The sequence below is a fragment of the Engystomops pustulosus genome, chromosome 1 (assembly GCF_040894005.1).
Source record: "Engystomops pustulosus chromosome 1, aEngPut4.maternal, whole genome shotgun sequence".
In the NCBI taxonomy this organism is placed as follows: Eukaryota; Metazoa; Chordata; class Amphibia; order Anura; family Leptodactylidae; genus Engystomops; species Engystomops pustulosus.
In genome coordinates this window covers 228182908-228202900 of record NC_092411.1, presented here as the reverse complement: position 1 = coordinate 228202900, position 19993 = coordinate 228182908, and the positions used below count along the sequence as shown (strand labels likewise).

The window sequence follows — 19993 nt, the reverse complement described above, 5'->3', positions numbered from 1 at the left end:
GAATCGGTAAGTAGCAGGAAAGTGTGCCTTTATCTATTACTGGTTTAAATATTAATATTTTACTGTATAGCCTATTACAAGATGAGGAAGCAGATTTAATATTTTTTTTAGATTAAAGTAAAGTTAGACATAAAGACTTAAAGTGCGCCAGAATTACCAAAGTAATTTAAAACATTTTTTTAGGCATTCTAGGGCCATGGAAGGCCTAACCCCTTAAAGGGAACCTACCACCACGAATCTACGTATAAAGGTAGATCGGGTGGTAGGTGGATCTATAGGACGGGAGCTGCGTAGTTGCGGGCCTGCTGTTCTGCGGATGTGCAGACGGCAGGTCTGTCGGACGAGGGCGCGTAGCTACGAGGAGCTGTGCACTGAAGATTTTGGGTAAAAGGATCGAAGAGGCTACTGGGGTGTGGAGTAGCCGCGCCGTGTAGCCTCAGCTCTGGCTTCTCCACGCCCCAGTAGCCTCTTTGGAAAATGTGCATATTCGGATAATTAAAGTTATTTTAAAAGTGCGGGGATGTGAGGATAAGCCCTTAAAAGGGCTATCCTCATGTCCTATAGATCCACCTACCACCCGATCTACCTTTATAGGTAGATTTGTGGTGGTAGGTTCCCTTTTTCGTTTGAATTTTTCACTCCCACCTTCAAAAATCTATAACTTTTTTATTTTTCCATGAGCAGAGATGTAGGGGGACTTGTTTTCTGCGTAACAAATTGCACTTCATAGTGAGGGTATTTAATATTCCATGCCCTGTACTGGGAAGCGGGAAAAAAATACCAAATGCAGTGAAATTGGTGAAAAAACGCATTTGCGCTGTTTGCTTGTGGGCTTGGATTTTACAGTTTTCACTCTGCACCTGAAATGACATGTCTACTTTATTCTTGGGGTCAGTACAATTATGGGGATAAATTTGTGTAGGTTTTATAATGTTTTCATACATTTACAAGAATTAAAACCTCCTGTGCAATTTTTTTTTTATTTTGCCATCTGACGTCAATAACTTTTTCATACTTCGGTGTACGGAGCTGTGGGTGGGTCAGTTTTTGTGACTTTTGATGACGTTTTCAATGCTCCCATTTTTAGGACTGTATGGCCTTTTGATCACTTTTTATTGTATTTTTAATATTTTTCAAAATGGCAAAAAAAAAAACCATTTTCAACTTTGCGCGCTAACCCATTATCAAAAGTTGCCATCTTTTTGAAGCCACCACTAACTTTGCCGGCGGCGATCGTGGGTGTTAACGGTAAGTTAATAATTAGCCGGGAGCAAGATATCGGTCTACGCAACGTTTTTGGCAACGCCATGCCCCTTTCAAAAAAGCCACACTCCTTTTGTCATGCAAGATATAAAAGTCTCTACAAACTGCCTAAAGCCTTGAAAAAATTTGGTTTAAACAGATTCTTATTACTACAGATTTGTGTTTTTATATCGAGAAGCTCCAAATTGCTTACCTAGACATACAATGACCAATATGGAGTAATGCAGAAATATAAGACATGCTGACAGACATCACCTTAAAGCATGCTAAGCTAAATCCTATTTTGAAAAAATTTGAAAAATGAAAGTAATTCAATGCCATGCCTTTAATATTAAGTGATCATATGTACAGGAACAGTCATTAAACCCAGTGATCTGATGTCTTACAGGTGAACCTGAATTTAAGTATGTTGGCAACATGCATGGAAATGAAGCTGTGGGCAGAGAACTTCTCATTTATTTGGCCCAATATCTCTGCAATGAATACCAGAAAGGCAATGAGACAATCATCAATCTGATCCACAACACCCGCATACACATCATGCCTTCTATGAACCCAGATGGGTTTGAAAAAGCTGCTCAGCAAGTAAGTAAGAGGGCAAAATCATGAAATTTGATGTTTGTGATGTTTTTAATGTGTGGGCATCAGTAGTGATGAGTGAACTCGTTCGGGTTTGGCAGATAACACCCAAGGTCAGTGCATGCCACTATTTTCCCGAGGATTATCAATTTCCGTGACTTCTTCAGGGAGCGACGATCCTAGTGTAAAGGGCAGCAGGCACGCGTTACCAGCAGAATTTACAACTTTATATAGACTGAGTGTTTTATTCTACTAATCAGTGAAGCATGTGGGATGTGGTGCTCACTGGAGTATAGTAGACCCTTCAGTAATTATCCAGGCACAGATATGTGTCTGTACAGCTCACTTTACATTGTCTAGTAGCCAGTGCCATAGGTCTGATAATCAGCAATCACAATGATGCCCAATCTTTGAGATGCCCCAAACTTACTAGAGCTTTCGTTACCTGGAAGTGCTTACCATTGGCCTCCTGGCCTGGTCTTTGTCTTTTCCTTTTGAGAATCTAAAATCTCGCAATCTGCACCCAGATATCCTCCTGTACCTGTGGATATAGGGAGCTGCCTCAGCATAGGTTATCAGCCTTATATGGTTCCCAGCCAAAAAGGGAGTGTGTATCCTGCCACCAACACTAACACACACAGTACAAAAAACATGAGGTAAAGTGGCCAACCCCTTAAGTGTATTTTAGTTTGGTCTACTCCTACCTATTTGTGTAACATACAGACTTGATTATTTGACCATGAACATGGGCTGCCTGCCTTCCCCATGCATGGGTACCTGGCACCTATCTCCGCTGTTTGCTCTGACCAGATCCATACCTATGTTAGATTTTCTGACCTTGACCTGCTCTCCGAGCACATTTCTGGCTTGTCCCTTCGTTGGCTGTTCTGCTCCGGTCACAGAGCCTACACCAGGCAGTAATGACGAAGTGGTCTTCCTACAGCATAGTCCAGATCCTGCTGTGAAGTCAAACATGTGTGGTGACACAGTGGGTTTTTATTAGATCGTAGATGTCCCTTAATGTTCTCAACTCTCAGTTTGACTGATGGTAGATGTCCAGCATTACATACTCAATTCTTGGAACTGTTTTTGTACATAAAGTAAGGGCATATTTGCTACAAAAATGAAATGTAAATGAGCCAGAGCCATGAAGGCTGATTCCACCTGACTGCCTCTTGGCATCGCTGGGTTTTAATTTATGCACATCCCCCTGCTGTAATCCTACCTCCTGCTCCCGGCCGAGTAGCTAGGAGCCGGCCGGTAACTTTTGAGCCGGGGCATGGAGAGAGCAGGGAGTGGGCTCTTTTCTAGCCCCTTGGCTGGGAGTAGGAGGTAGGGTTACAGCACAGGGGGGAGGAGGGCCTGCATGAATTAAAACCTGGTGATGCAGAGAGGCACTCAGGTGTTGTCAGCCTTAGCACCTCTGGCTCATTTGCATGTTTTACTATAACAAATACGCCCTATCTTTATGCACAAAAAACAGTTCCAATTAGTGCATAAAGAAACAAGCATGCAATGCTGGACATCGACCATCAGTCAAATGGATGGAAGATGCCCTTTACCGTCAAATTTTTTATTTTGCGACTTGCTTTTATAGTTTGGTTCACTGTTTAAATTTGTTTGTTAAAGAATACCTTATTCATAGGGATAGTACATCACATGTTCAAGGCAAACAAGCCAAAAGCATCACAGGGTAAACAGACAATTCCACAGAAGCATCTGCATAGTTGTAATTTGAATATTCTCCTGGCAACATACAGTATTTTTCGGACTATAAGGCGCACAAAAAATCCTTTGATTTTATCAGTCTGGTGCGCCTTATATATAGACAGACCACATGTACTGCCTTGAACTGTGCACAGGTCTGCCACCTGCTGGTCATTTATTGCGCTGTGCCTTATAATCCGATGCACTTTATAATCCGGTGCGCCTTATAGTCTGAAAAATACGGTAATCTGCTTCAGCAAAGTATTAACCCCCCGACCCCCAGCCATTTTTTTATCCTGTGCAGATTTTTGTCAAACACTTTCAGAACTGAAAATGCCATAACTTTGGAAAGAAAGGGGCGAGCAGCACAACGTAGGCATCAGTCTGTTTGTTTTCGAAGGGTAACATAGCTTTACAGTTACACTCTAAATTTTAAGCAAATGTAATACAGTGCTTTGTTTAAATCATATAAATATTCTCAAATATAAAATAAAATGAAAGAAAGCAGAAATATCAACTTCAAATATAACATAAAATGTAAAGCTTGCTTTTCCAACTGAGGTATGTGGATGTTTAAAACAGCATTGACTGTAGACATTCAGAGTGATCAAGGTCTTCTAGCGCCCCCCGGTGGTTGTATTTTGTCCGCTTTATAAACATCTAAGTAATAGAAGTTGCATTTATCAAAATAAAGAATGTTGGACGGATGCTAATATTTTGAAATAAAAATCTGCTAGTAATACAGTCATGTAAGGTTTATGTGGTCTTAGTAAATGCATATTGTTTTCTTTTACAAAAGCCGGGAGATATTAAGGACTGGTTTGTTGGCCGTAGCAATGCACAAGGCATTGACTTGAACAGAAATTTCCCTGACCTGGACCGCATTGCCTACATAAACGAACGAGATGGTGGAACCAACAACCACTTGCTGCAGAATCTGAAGAAGTCAGTTGACCAAAATACTAAGGTATCTTTCCTTCTGTGCAGTGTCTTCTTTTATATTCTGTATTAAATAAAAATCAATGGACGTTAGTCAGGAATCTAAATCAAACTACTTAATACATACTTTAGATTGTTAGCCCTTTCATTTTATCATATTTATGCCCCCAATTGTTAATGCATAACACTTCTGTCATATTTGGAGTCAGTCTTAGATATGTATTGTCCAGCTGCAAGATAACATATACATTTACTATATATGTATTTTGTATCAGCATTTGTAAGCCAAGGCCATGAATGGGTCCAAAGATGTACACATCTTTTCATTATACCTTATCTATGTAGACGTAATTCCTTATTTTAGCATAAAAGAATATACTAAATAACAAGCAGGGCAAATCTCAAAAAGTGCCCCACCCCACAGAATTAATCCCTGAATATTCATCCAGTGAACAACTTTTGCACTGCGTACAGGCTCTCCATGCTTCTTTCTTTAAATCTCTGAGCCCTGCTGAATAGGAAGAGCTGCAGCAGGAGATTAATGACTCATCCTGCTCCCTCCCTCTCCCTCATTCTGTCTCTGTCAGTGTGGGCAGAGTGTAAGAGAGAGAGAGGGTGATGTCACATGGATGTCCTGGAGCAGTGACAGAGAGGACAGCTGTCTGTGTGTATGAAGAAGATAGATAGAAATGTCTGATTGAACGTATCCATTGAAAAGTGGCCAACCCCTTTAAGATAAGTATTTGTAATGAAGACATTACATATACAGTATACAGGACATATACAGTACTACATAGTAACTATAGACTTTTATTGTGCAGCTTGCCCCTGAAACCAAAGCAGTAATTCACTGGATAATGGATATTCCATTTGTACTTTCTGCCAATTTACACGGAGGTGACCTCGTCGCAAACTATCCATATGACAAGACTCGAACTGGTAAGTATCTAATACCATGTTCATGTCTGTTCATATCTCTAAATCCTAAATTGCATCTAATATTTGTTGCTTTATGTTTTATTATTTTCTTTTGAGCAGTTGTTTTCTGCATGTAAGCAAACAGCTGTTAAGTGGAGACACTCAGTTTTATCTACACTGTGGCTGAATTGCAATATCTCATACCTAGTGTTTAGTGGACCCGACCACTAACTTCATTAGAAGTTCAGAGCCGGGTTCAGGTCAAACTCCCACTCTTTATATGCCGCTGGCAAAGTCGCCAGCATGTTAGTGCCATCATGCGCATGGTTGTAATAATTTATAATAATTCTGTTGGTGACTTTGCAAGCAGCATTTAAAGAGTTAACATTGCGATCTGTGCCAATCTCAAGTTTTACAGGTTGGGGTTCTCGACCCGAACTGGTGTTTGAAATTTTAATGGGTCTGCTCATCACTACTCATGTCATGTATTGTCATTCCCCAAGAAAATCACTGGAAGGCCTTCCATACTGTTACTGTAACTACCAAAAGGTATTCCCTAAACTCTGCCCCCTCCTATTTGGGCCCTCAAAAATATCAACATCTTCTGGACTCATAGATATATTTTGGGCAACACAAAAACTAGCCATAAACAATGGACATCTGTAACTATTAGAATGTTGGGAGGAGAAGACATAATATAAGATTCCCTCTGTATGCGTAACTAATGTAGAAGATCCCACTGAGACAGACATCATCAAAGTGGAAAACATATTCAATATTTCATTTATTTAGAGCCTGCAATTCACAGAATTTTCATTAGTTTATAGAAAGAGACTTTTTACAGGATAAAGGCTCTTGGCTGTTGTACCCCCCAGCAATTGGCAAAATGAGGGACCACAAGTTCCCCTTTATCAGATCCATTGCACAGGGACTTCTGGGTTACGGCCGGCTGTATGCCTATTTGGAAGTCCCATAGAAATCAATAGAGCGCCGGATAGAACTTTATTGTGCCACTCATACTGGAAATATACAGTATGACATTGACAACTAGGTTTTATCAGTTGGGGTGTGCAGACCGTATCAGACTATGTACAGACACTCCCATTTGACAAGTGGAAAACAATCTGTTGTTATAAATATTCAGGAGGATGTGAAGAGGTTAAAGTCACCACCTTGCACATCCAATTATACATATCTACAGTGAGGTGCAAATGCATTAATACCCGTTTTCCTCATTCCTAAACGTTAGAGTCATAAGCTTTTGTGTATTTCATTGATATTTTATATGATAGAGTAACACAACTTATCAAGTACTTGTGGACTGTCAAGAAAATGATGTGTGTTTTTGCAAATTAACAAACTGAAATGTTTGTCTACCATTAAAGTGAATTGGAAGTAGTGCATGGTGCACCGCCACTACATAGATAAGTCTTAAAATTTTAGAAAGTCAACAAATTATACTAAATAGAAAGCATCAATATCATCATCACTTTGGTCTCTGCTGTGGGAAGCCGATGCTAGGTCTATGAATGGAGACCACTCTGATCATGGACCTTTAGGCTTTACTATAAAAAGGTTGTCAGAAAATGGCAAAATATAAATTTGAAATTTGAAAATGTGACAAAAAACTTTATAACTTGGGTATCTCCGTGATCATACTGAGCCAAAGAATATAGGGTAGGAGTCATTGGGACCAACAAATGAAATCCATAACTGCCCTTTTTTATTTAATTGCATCTGGAATATTTTTACAGCTCCTCGTTGCAATGCACAGAATATTAAATTGTGAATTATAAAGCTCTGTAAACTAGAAAATAATAATGACTTTTAGAACTATTGGCGTAAAAAAAAAATGGCAAAAGAGGAAATGGGCTGTGGCTTTATGGGGTTAAAAATGTCAGGTCTATTTTTACGGCTTCATATTATTTTCTTGAATAATTGATTGCATTCTTTCATTTTGCAGGAAGCGCTCATGAATACAGTGCTTGCCCTGATGACAGCCTTTTTCAGAGTTTGGCCCGTGCATATTCTTCACTGAACCCAGCCATTTCTGATGCAAACAGGCCCCCATGTCGCAAGAGTGATGATGAAAGCAGCTTTGTAGATGGGACCACGAATGGTGCTGCCTGGTACAGTGTTCCTGGAGGTAAGCCTCATGGCAGTCATTGAACGCAGCATAGCCACAACATGGAAATGTTTTCTGCCTGATACAATTCTTGTATTCCGTGCATGGCATCATAGTGATAAACCAGAATTTTCCTTGACTGTACTTTAGTATCATAAATGTGGGTCTGTCATTTTGTCTTTTATTATGATTGACATCAAAATTAGGTCCAATGCCGATTGATTGAGTATTTATAGCTGAGAACTGTATGTGGATTCTCCCCAAGCTCCCAATGTCGAGAATCCTTAGGAGATTTCCCTTTGATGTTCCTCCTAAGGCTACATTCACACAAACCTATGGGGGATGTATATACAGCGTATATACATCCCCCATACACTTCTATGGGCTTACGGCCCTGTACGGGAGCGTTACGGTGCAGCACACTTGCGGCGCCGTACCTCTGCAAAGCCAGTAGAAAGATAGGACATGTCTTATCTTCCTACGTGATACGGCGCTGTGCGCTGTATATTCCTATGGAGAGGGGTGGGTGTGAGCTGCGCTCATCCCCTGCTCATCCCCGCAGCGCCGATGTATGCCCGCTGTACTACGGAGAAGTGGCACAAGCGCATTCTTGAGCCTGATATCTCACCATTGTGAACTCTTTTCTTCATTGATCAAATGGTATTTTGTGATGGAGGAAGATGTACAACTTGTACCAGCTTTATCAAAGTCTCTGATGCTGAATGAGAAATCTGGCGCAATATATGAATGATGAGTGTTATTTTGCACCTGTTGCTTGTTGGCTTAATTTAGACCAGCAAAATATGTCAAAAAATGACTAAAACTGTCTAATAGGCCTTGCACCTAATTTTTCAAGGGTTTTGGCAATTTATGACAGACTAGTGTTGTAGACAGATTGATAATCTGCCCCTGTGTTTTTCTTTATTGTTACAGATTTTGTTACTTCAGGCCACAGCAGTTATTACTCCACAATGTTTCCTTTTTTATTAATTCCATGGTGCTGTACAATCAGTAAGGGGTTCACATACATTACATTAAGACAAAAATAAATGCAAGTACAAAATACAAAACTACAGTAATCAGGAAACAAGCGGAAAGAGTGCCTGCCCTTCTTTTTTACTTTTCTGTGTCCCCACAGTTTCCTAGAAAAGAGTGTATTGACATGAATGGGTTGACTTGTGCATAAATGGTGTCAGGGTTCGGGGTCACTGGACCCTCTGGACCACCGCGGGAGATGGTACTAGCCAACACCTGGGACCGGAATCTAAGTGGCACCTGCTCTTCACCAGAGCCCACCGCAAAGTGGGATAGTCTTGCTGTGGCAGGGTGCCACCAGGTCGTTCCACGGGCATGACTAGCCCGCAGTGGCATCCAAGGTAGCGATACAGAATCACAGTCCAGGCTCGAGGTCAGGCACGTAGTCAGGGCAGGCGGCAGAGATGCAGAGGCCAGGTCTGAGGTCACAAAAGGAATACAAGGCAGACAGGAAGAAGGAACAGAAACAAGGAGCAGGGAATAATGCTGGGAAACTTTCACTAAGGCTATGAGCTCAAAGATTAAATAGAAACCCCGAAGTGGCCAGCCTCAATCAGCGGTTCGCTGGCCCTTTAAATCTTCGGCCTAGCCGGGACGGGAGTGGGATAGTGGAGAGGAAAGTGAAGGCCGGGGACGCCGCCACGGAGAAGGGCACGGGTGTCCCTGCGAACTGTGACATGGATCGGAGGGACACCCATGGCAAATGGCTACTTTAGCATTTACTGTGGCCAAATGATGGTTCAAGATAGGTGTGGGTATGGGGCCTGAATTTGCTGCCTGATTGGCTATAGCATGAATGTGTGAATTGAAAATAAGCCTATAGCTGTCATTCAGCAGTCTCTATTCACGTATTCACAATATACTGCCATACAGTTGTATAGCAGTACATTGTATAAGCAATCAGACCCCCAAGGATTTAAGTACCCTAGGGGGCCTGAAGTGTAAAAAAGATTGAAAAAATATGAAAAAATATACAAACATTTAAACACAAAAAAAACCTTTTCCTAGAATGTAACGATAAATAAATAAAATCCAGAATTAAGTATGTAAAGTAATGGTTTGAGAATATGGCGATTCAAGACTTTTTAAAAAAAACATTTTTTTAAAGGTATTAAGACTTAACCAACTGTATAAGTTTTGTTTTTCTTCGATTATACTGATCTGAAGATTAATGGAGCAGTGTCAATTGGACAGTGAAAACTGTAAGCCCATGAAAAAATGGCTTAACCTGGTTCTCTTTTGCTAATTCCAGCATGTATGGATTTTTTTTGCATCTTTCCAGCCCTCCGTAAATGGGTATGCAAAAACCTGGTATTGAAAGGGTAAATATCTCCCAATCGACCACATTGTCCTCTAAAAGTGTTTTATACACAGTTCTTCAATCTGACTGCTCTAAATCTGAAAAGCTTTGTAAATTTCCCATACATTTTTACATTTGCTAATGCTAGTGCCTCCTGTCCCCCGTTCTAGGTATGCAGGACTTCAATTACCTGAGCAGCAATTGCTTTGAGATAACGGTGGAGCTGAGCTGTGACAAGTTTCCACCAGAGGAATTGCTGAAGAATTACTGGGAAGACAACAAAGAGTCACTGGTGAATTATATAAAACAGGTAAAATGACAGCTTTTGATATTATTTCTAAGGCATAACTTTTAGTCACAAACAGGGAATACAGAGGTATGTGACCTCTAAAAATACAGGACCCTGACTGAATAACATCAGTAGAGGGGAAACACAGGACAAGTGTGTTCCTGAAATTCATTGGGGGACATACCATTTGATGTGGTGAGGTTTAATGTTGCGGCTCACGTGCAGCACCTTGAGTAATAGACATGCTGCCGCTTTAAAACCTGAAGTACAGGTTAGTTTGTGTTGTAGGTTTTGGTCACAGAAGGTGGATGATGCTGACACTGCAGATCTCAGAGAGTTTGGTGCTGGCAGGCTGTGTCACCACAGCTCTAAAAATGCTTCATTCGTGGACTTTCTGTTCCTGCTTATATCCAATAGAGAGCCTGTAGTCTGAACCATGACTATAAACCATAGACTATCTTTATTAGTTTTCATGGAAAAATTCATCTTAAAATGTTCAGATCCTCATTCATTTTTCAATGCAACTTAGTTTTGACTTTTTGTACTAGAGATTGCCATGTTTTGACAGTACACTGTATTTATCAGTTTTGGTCATAATAAAACACCCTCTGACATTATTGAAGTCATGTATATTTTAGTATGAAGAAAACATGAAAAAATATGTAACAAGAATTCCCAGCATTTTAAGAAAAATTCCAAAATCTCTGGAACACTGCCAGAAACACCATGGTGTCTATACTCAATGTTTAACTATATTTACTGCATATTCTCATTAGGATTTGCCATTGCTTTATAATCAGTGGGCATCAGCAGGGTCGGACTGAGAATTTAAAATGGCCCTGGAAAAAACTGTTAAAGTGTCCCCATTCTGTGGGTGGGGTCAAAACAAGTAGGCGTGGCCATGTGATGTGGGTGGAGTTACTAAACAGCATACAAACTGTTTATAGAAGGTCTAAATGAACATGTACAGCACAGAGAAAGAAACTCATACTACCTCCCTTATACAGGAATAAACCTTCTTTTTTTAAGAGAACACAATTTAATACTACAATACCTTCTCCGATAACCAAGAAAGTAACTACTATAATACTGACTCCTATATACAGGAATATAACTACTATAATAATGCCCCCTATGTACAAGACTATATTTACTATAATACTGCCCCCTATGTACAAGACTATATTTACTATAATACTGCCCCCTTTGTACAAGAATATATTTACTATAATACTGCCCCCTATGTACAAGAATATAACTACTATAATACTGCCCCCTATGTACAAGAATTGATAGAATTTACTCACGAAATTCTCTTTTCCTGGAGTCCAAAGGCAGCACAAGAACAATGAGACTTACCAGCAATACATACTGTGAAGGGTGGGTCAAGCACGCCAACTGCAACACTCTTTTGCCAAACTTAGACCCCTCTGCCACTAATGAGTCAAGCCTGTAGTGACGAATAAATGTAGAGGAGTTTGACCAGGTTGCAGCCTTGCAAATGTCATCCAGAGGAATATGGCCCATCTCAGCCCATGAGGTTGACCTTGTGGAATGGGCCCTGATCTTCGAGGGAGATGGAAGTTTCGCTACAAGATAACATTTTTCAATGGCAGATCTAATCCACCTTGCTAGCGTAGCTTTGCTGGCTTTCTGCCCCTTGTTGGGGCCTCTTAGCTGTAAAAATAGTGCTTCGGACTTACGGAAGAAGTTTGTTCTTTGGATATATATCAGAATTGCTCTTCTGACATCCAGCAGATGTTTTCTCTGTTCCTCATCTTGTGGATTTGGAAACAAAACTGGTAGACAGATTTCTTGTGTAATGTTCTTGAAAGATGGAACTTTGGGAAGAAATCCTGGCATGGTTCTTAGGATAAGGCATTCTCCTAAGTCTCTTAAGTATGGATCCCTATGGGACAAGGCTTGTAGCTCGCTAACACTCCTTGCTGAAGAGATAGCCACTAGGAAGAGAGTTTTCACTGACAACCACTTGATTGGAGCCTTTTGCAAAGGTTCAAATGGTGCACCTACTAGTTGTTCCAGAACCGTAGGTAAGTCCCAGGAAGGGGCTGGAGGATGAGGATTTGGATCCATTCTTGAGAGAGCCTTGAAAAAATTTCTTATCAAGGGGTTACCTGAGAAAATATTCTGTAATTGTGCGAACAGAAGAATCTAGTTGTTTGTTTCTTCTTTTCAGGGAATTTCGCTCCTTTGTTTCCTTCTAGCGATTCCAATATTGTGGATAGCTGAGGACCAAACATTGAGGCCGACTGAAAGGGTAAATTGCAGAAATTAATCTTAGATACCACATCACCATTCCACATTTTGAGCCACAGGGCTCTTCTTGCTGAATTTGAGGTTGCTAGGGATCTGGATGAGCACTTGAGGACCTTTACAAGCGCCCACTGTAGATGTATATGACTTTTTCAAACTAGAATCTGCCTTGCGGTCCATTGGATCCGACAAGAGAGAAGAATCTTCTGTAGGGAAGATAGCTTTCTTGGATAATTGAGCGACTGCTAAATCCACTTTGGGGATATTCTCCCAATCTTTATATGCAGCCTCTTCCAGCTTTTAGAGGCTCTTAAACCTAGGACCTAAGTCCATCCTCTTATCTGGCTTAGACCAGTCCCTTTTCATCCAGTCTAATAGAACGGAGTGACTAGGGAGAACCTTGTTTTTCGACACAGGAAAATAAAACAGTTGTTCCTTTTTGGATTTATGATCTACATTTCTGTCAATAAGTAAAAGTCCTCTGGATCTTCCGCATCAGAGGAAAATGCATTCATATCAGAATCATTATCAGATGAATCATATAAAACAACTGAACCAGAGGGGGATCTCCCCGTTACCTTCTCCCTTTTTGCATCATTGAATGCTTTCGCAAGTTGATGCTTAAACCATGCAAAGAAATCTGCCGATGGGTTACTGGTAGGAGGAGGTGGAGAAATACAGCCATTACACAGATCACCATCCATGTCATCTGACAGGGGTTGCTGGCAATTGGAGCAGAGTCTATGATGAGACATGCGGGATCTCTTGTGGCTTGTTCCTGAGTTAGAGGCTGACATCACAGTAGCAGAGTGCAAGCTGAGACTAGGCTCGGGTGAGTTTTTAAACTTACCGCTCCTCCCCTTACTTCCGGTCACGCAGAGCGTGTGGGACGCCGATCCGGAACCTTTCTGCATTGTCTGCAGGGGAACACAAAGGGAGATGCGCATACCTGCCGAAACCGTAAGTCGCGCGGGACCGCGTGACGTCACTTCCGGTCTGCCCGGGATACCATCCAGCCTGGCGCCTGAGAGATGACGAGGTCCCCGGAGGCCAGCCCACATCCGGATTGGTATCATGACTCCCACGGCATGCGACCACCGCAGCCGGATAAGGGAGGAAAGGGGGGTATTAACCCGTGTGCCCCTCCGTTGCCCAGGAGGAGCACACCTTTGGAGCGAGGGACGCTACTACACAGCGTACACAATCCGGGTGTTAGGGCTTGGAACCCTTACTGCATCTTACGTCTTGTCTCTTGGGAGACCTAGAGAAAATAAAATACAAAGTGCCCATGCTCTTATGGGAGCTTATATGGGTGGGGTTAGCTCCACCCCATGGTGATTGGTCATTGCTGTGCTAACCTGTCTCTATGTGATTATGGCTAGGGACCATAATCTCATTCTTCTTGTGCTGCCTTAAGGACGATCAGGAAATAACTACTATATTACTGCCCCCTATGTACAAGAATATAACTACTATAATACTGCCCCCTATGTACAAGAATATAACTACTATAATACTGCCCCCTATGTACAAGAATATAACTACTATAATACTTGTCCCCTATGTACAAGAATATAACTACTATAATACTGTCCCTATGTACAATAATACAAGGGGGGGAGGGGGCGATCGCGGAGGGGGGGGATATCGCGGGTGGTGCCTGTGTGGTCTCTGAGCTGACTGTTCACAGTAGTGCTCGGGACCTTCAAACCTAGCCGGGTGAGATGCCGGCCCGCGCAGGGCACGTCATGATGCGGGTCACGTGACACTGGCATCAGAGAACAGCAGCACAGCAGGGGGAAGTCCCTGCAGTGCTGCGCCCGGCCTCCCATTCCTATGGCCTTCAGCGCGGTCTGTGACTTCATGTTTTGTTTTGTTTTTTCACCGGCCCCACCAGTGTCAGACCGGCCCCAATCGAGTTGGCCCACCGGGATTTCTCCTGGTGGGTCTTATGGCCAGTCCGCCCCTGGGCATTAGTACTCTGACTCTCATTGATCTAATGTCCTATACAGCTTTGTGGCGTAGAATAGTACAGGCAGTCCCCGGGTTATGTACAAAATAGGTTCTGTAGGTTTGTTCTTAAGTTGAATTTGTATGTAAGTTCGATCTGTATGTTTTATAATTGTAACCCCAGGGAAATATTTTTGGTCTCTATGACAATTGGATTTTAAAAATGTTGGGTTGTCGTAAGAACCAGGATTAACAATAAATCTTCATTGCAGACGCCTGTGATATTGTAGCCTAAGGCTAAAGTACAGTAACTTACCAACATTCAGAGGTCCGTTTGTAACTAGAGGTCGTCTGTAAGTCGGGTGTTCTTAGGTATCGCCTGTACAGTACAGAAGAGAACCCAGGGGTAAACCAGCAATGCAGGACCTTGATTTTTGAAGGTCAGACCCACATACATCATAATGTGATGACATGACAATTACCCCCCTCGGCCCACATACTGCCCACCTACTGCCATGGCTGCATTTATGGAAGTTCTCCTTATATACAGGAACATTTCTCCAAGCTATTCACTCCATGGTGTGATAAAAGCACTGTCAGATCTGTATTCTGTTTGATGGAAATATTTTTGTGTGTTTTTCAGGTGCACCGTGGGGTGAAGGGATTTGTCAGAGATCATCAGGGAAATCCTATAGCTAATGCTACAATATCTGTTGATGGAATCAACCATGATGTGACCTCAGGTTCGTTGTACCAACTCATTTTCTTTACAGGAGTGCAGTTTTTGGTATATTTGTTTATTAACATTGCTATTGAACCCTACATTTAGTGTATACATTGTAAAAACTAGTCCTAGTATATATGTTAAATTGGTGTCAGACTGACCCATCAGAGCACAAGAAGATCCTCCAGAGGGACCCAGCATTAAAGGGGTTGACCACTTTACCTCGTGTTTTTTTGTAATGTGTATGTAAGTGGGGGGATGGCAAGATATTTGGTAATTTACCAATATACATCTATTAAAATTTCTGCATTGCTTTCTTGATATGTAAAGTGAAGCCTCCTGTCTTTTACCTCATCCGTCAGACATTCCTGTCCATAAAATGGCTGCAGATGGAGTTCATGTGATCTCTATCTGTCCTTGAACAATTGCCCTGCCAGGACCTTATGAAAATTTTCATGAATATAAGATAAAGCTCCTGGCAGGACGATTGTTCATGGACAGAGGTAAAAGACAGGAGGATTTACTTTACATATCAAGAAAGCAGAACAGAACTTTTAATACATGTATATTGGTAAATTATCTAATATTGGCCCCCACACTTACACACACATTACAAAAAACAGGTAAAGTGACCAATCCCTTTAACCAAACTGCCATCAGGAGAAAATAACCCAAATTTGCAGAGAATTAAGGTCTTTTTACTAGAGGTTGATGGATAATGGGCATCCAGAATAATTTTGTCTGGTGGAACCAAGGACTCAATTTCGACACAGTATTAAATGTATATCATAGACTCTGTTTATCTGAAAGAGTCTTTTGGTTGAAGTTGTAAGCCAACTTTTTTTTACCCACAGAATAGACATGTATATGTTTCTTTTTCCAATAGAGCCCTATGGCTGATGTATGGAGCTGTGTGTAATGGTGGCCAGTGGAATACATTGAAGCCTTTTTATCAATGGCATTTTTGAAAAAATCTTCCTGACCTATTTGGGTGAATAAAGGCTCCAATGCACACAAACTCTATGGGGGAGATTTATCATTAGGCAGGATTCTTAGCAGTCGTCTATGTGTTAGACTGGCAGGTTTCCAACAGTCGGATTTATAGTCCGGTGTATGTGCAGTGGTAAATGCCTTCTGATGTGTGTGCTCTATGCGAATAGACTGCACCAGTCGCTCGTATGTTTAACATCTGCTCAATTTCTGCCTTTTTGCCATGTTTTTGCACAGGAAATTCTCAGATACCTCAAACATAAAATTTAGCAAAAACTTTAAAATTGAGCAAAAACATCAAAACTTAACTCCTATGTAGTTTTGCGATTAAATTTGCGTTCCTTTTGAAAAATCAAAAATACCTTTGTTTTAAGACCTCTTTGTGTGTTTTCAGTTCTTTATGAAAGTTGACATTTAAAGGACACCTACCACCAGGACGAAGGACTGTATGCAAATGAGCCTGAGGGGCTCAAGGCTCCATAGGTGTTAATGGTACCTGGAGGCCCTCAGGAACATTTGCTTACAGTTCTTCATCCTGATGGTAGATGTCCTTTAAGAAAAAATAAATTCATCAATGTATATTAAGGTGATTGTCTATGATGAAATTCCTTTTTTTTTCTTCTAACCCAAGCTAAGGATGGTGATTACTGGAGGCTGCTTTCTCCTGGGAACTACAAAGTCACAGCATCAGCTCCAGGATACCTGGCAGTCACTAAAAAAGTAGCTGTTGGATATAGTCCTGCTACTAAGGTGAGTATCTGGGACAAATATTGCAGATATTTAGGCTTTCCCTCAAATATCATTCATAACAAATGTCACTCACAGCTATTTGGTATCTCCAACATACACTATAGCTGACAGTCACAGCCCGCAGCCAGCACATTAGTGGGGATCCACTCTACTAAATAAAGCACATTTATGGCTCAATCTCAAGGTGCAATAATGTCATTGCTTCTCCGGATCCACTTTTTATCTATTTTATTACATTTGAGTTTCAGTGCAATTACCAGAGTGTTACCATGTATGCATTGTGTATTTACTTGCATTCATTCTTTTTTTGTCAAAACAGATTGATTTTGATTTGGAGTCATTATCAGAGAGAAAAGAGGAGGAAAAAGAAGAGTTAATGGAATGGTGGAAGATGATGTCCCAAACTTTGAATTTTTGAAGAAAAAGACTTGCTTCTTGCTAATATTAATTTAAATTATATGTTGACTTGGTATACAGTAATGTGGACTATATATTTATAGGAATGTGTCTACAACAATGTGTGTACACATATATATATACATACATATACGGTCCCCTACTTAAGGACACCCGACTTACAGACGGGCCCCTCTGACCACTGTGACCTCTGGTGAAGATCTCTGGTTGCTTTACTATAGACACTTGTGGCAATGATCAGCTGTAAGATATCTGTATTGATAATCCTGGGTCCCATTACAGCAAAAAATAGAATCCAATTGTCACCGGGACAAAACATTTTTTGTCTGGAACTACAATTATGAAATATACAGTTTCGACTTACATACAAATTTAACTTAATAAACCTATGGAACCTATCTTGTACATAACCTGGGTACTGCCTGTATATATATATATATATATATATATATATATATATATATATATATATATATATATATCACTACATGCTTGCTTGTACACATTCCTATAAATATTGGATAATGTGTAATTTTGAATTTTCAGCATTTTTTGTCTGTGATAATCTGGCTAGGGATCTGCACTCTTTATAAATGCTAGGCTTTCAGCTAGGGTTACAGTAGAACTTGGCACAATACATCTGTGAGTATTAGGCAACATTTCAGTTTTCTACCTAATGTCCAGAGTCAGAATTGAAGCAGTGGAAGTTAAAATGCAATATTCTATGTTCAAGCCATGCGTTGTAGAGCACATCTTAGTTTTCACAATAGTATATAGCACGGATGTGGCCAAAAATATCTTAGTGTGGGTCCTTGAAGGAAAAAAAATCTAATATTGACATTATTTTCTATACTTATCATTTCTTTCGTGATTAACTGTGATTTGTTTATGGACAAAAATTAATAGAATTATTGGAGATTATATTGCAAATTATTTATACAAGAGTAAGAAATATGTTAAAAAGCACATATTCATCATGAAATGCTTCTCTGAGCGAGGTAGTACTGGGTTACAACCAGGTCAACGGTACTGCATGCAGTCTATTGCCACTCTGCAGGCTGGTGGATCCTGCCAGTAAGTGGCACATGTACCGGGAGTTATATAGTAGGTCCGCCTAATGCCTTTGTTCTAGAGAAAGATCCCTTTGGAAGACCCGAATAGAGAAGCATTACAGACTTTATTATTGACTTGAGGGATACAGTCATTGACCATCATATGTGGCATTAGTTCTGTGTAATAACTATACTTGTATGTTTTCTCCATTCATTAAATGACTATCTACCGCAGTTGTATAATGGTAATATTTCACTACAAGGTCAATACAGTCATTGCCTTTATTAAATCACAGAAAACGTTGTGTGACAAATGGCTTCTACATGAGTGGAAAAATGTGATTTCTTAATGAATAAAATGTCTTATTCCATGTTCAATTTCCAGGTATTCTTGTGTATGAAGACATGTCTGCTATCAATGCTCATCCTCCGCACTGTGAAGGTGTTTGTTCATTCTTCTTGGTGTTTGTTCCTTTATTACTGTATTTATAAAAAGTTCCTTTATTTCCCACCAATGTTTGCAGATTGTTAGCAACATTGTTACATCTTGCGTCTTAGCTACTGAACTGATATAACAACTTGTTGTCATATCGACCTAATTGTTTCGATTTCCAAGGAGTTTTAAGGGAATTTGACAATTAGTTCAAATCTAAAATTGGATTTGTGCTGCCCTCTAGCATGTAACAGTACTGTAAATTCACATTTGAGACTCTCTTTCTCCGAAAATTTGATGGTGGTCCTGGGAGGGCTAAGAAAAACATAAGTTACCCTGCTCCAGCCACCCATTGTTGCATAAAAGCTCCCAGTTGGCTTGTTGATCCTGGCCATAAATTTCAGTGGTCACCGGGACACACTGAGGTCACTGATGAGTGCTGTCACTTCCAGCCTAGTCGTGAGTGTCCACTAACCAACTTGGAACCATGACACAAAAAAAGTCATGTCATCCCTCTTCCTTACATTCTGATCATGCATGGATTTTACCAACTCTCACACACCAATCTTATTATCTTGCTGTCCTTAAAAGTGAGGAAAAGTCCTCCTCAAGTTGTTCTCAAATGTTGTTCTACGAATCCTGGTAAATTCAAGATGTTGTCGCTGTAATTTTGTGCAAAGCAGAACAAAAATACAAAATGAAAGAGTTCCTGATGGTCCTTCTGTTGTTGTCCTCCCAGGGGAACATGAAAATAACATATGCTTCAGTGTTTTAGGCATGAATAAAGTATATGTAATGTCAGAGATAATCAGGAATATTACACAATGGGGAAGATTTATCAAGTGTCTGAAAGTCAGAACATTTCCAGTTGCCCATGGCAACCAATCACAGCTCCCCTTTAAAATATTCATGAGCACTGATAAAATGAAAGCTGAGCTGTGATTGGTTGCCATGGCCAACTAGAAATATTCTGACTTTCAGACACTTGATAAATCTGCCCCAATGACTTGGCTCTAGTTATGATTCCTTTGCATCTTTTTGGACTTCACCGACACATTATAATTCTGAAGCCATTTTCAGATGGATTGCAAGTGCGGCAGATCTTTTGGTGTGAATTCTGCACTTAAAATCCACAGTTTACAGGACAGTACATGCTTATGTGACCTCCGATCAGATGAAAATTAATAACTTAAACCCCCAGTGTGGGCAAAAAAAACCATGGAGACACCTGGAGTAGACATGAAATAT

The 19993-nt window shown here is 40.6% G+C and overlaps 1 protein-coding gene across 1 annotated transcript in view; it reads left to right on the top strand.

The window, feature by feature from the left end:
• The window catches only part of CPE (carboxypeptidase E), a 47021-nt gene extending 28331 nt beyond the window's left edge, over nt 1-18690 (top strand). Inside the window, exons 2-9 of the mRNA XM_072120202.1 lie at nt 1652-1848; nt 4349-4516; nt 5310-5427; nt 7370-7552; nt 10037-10176; nt 15023-15122; nt 16725-16843; nt 17163-18690. Of these exons, the coding sequence (XP_071976303.1) occupies nt 1652-1848; nt 4349-4516; nt 5310-5427; nt 7370-7552; nt 10037-10176; nt 15023-15122; nt 16725-16843; nt 17163-17261 (1124 nt within the window). The 3' untranslated portion in view covers nt 17262-18690. The remainder of the gene's footprint in view (nt 1-1651; nt 1849-4348; nt 4517-5309; nt 5428-7369; nt 7553-10036; nt 10177-15022; nt 15123-16724; nt 16844-17162) is intronic.
• Nucleotides 18691-19993: the final 1303 nt, after the last annotated feature.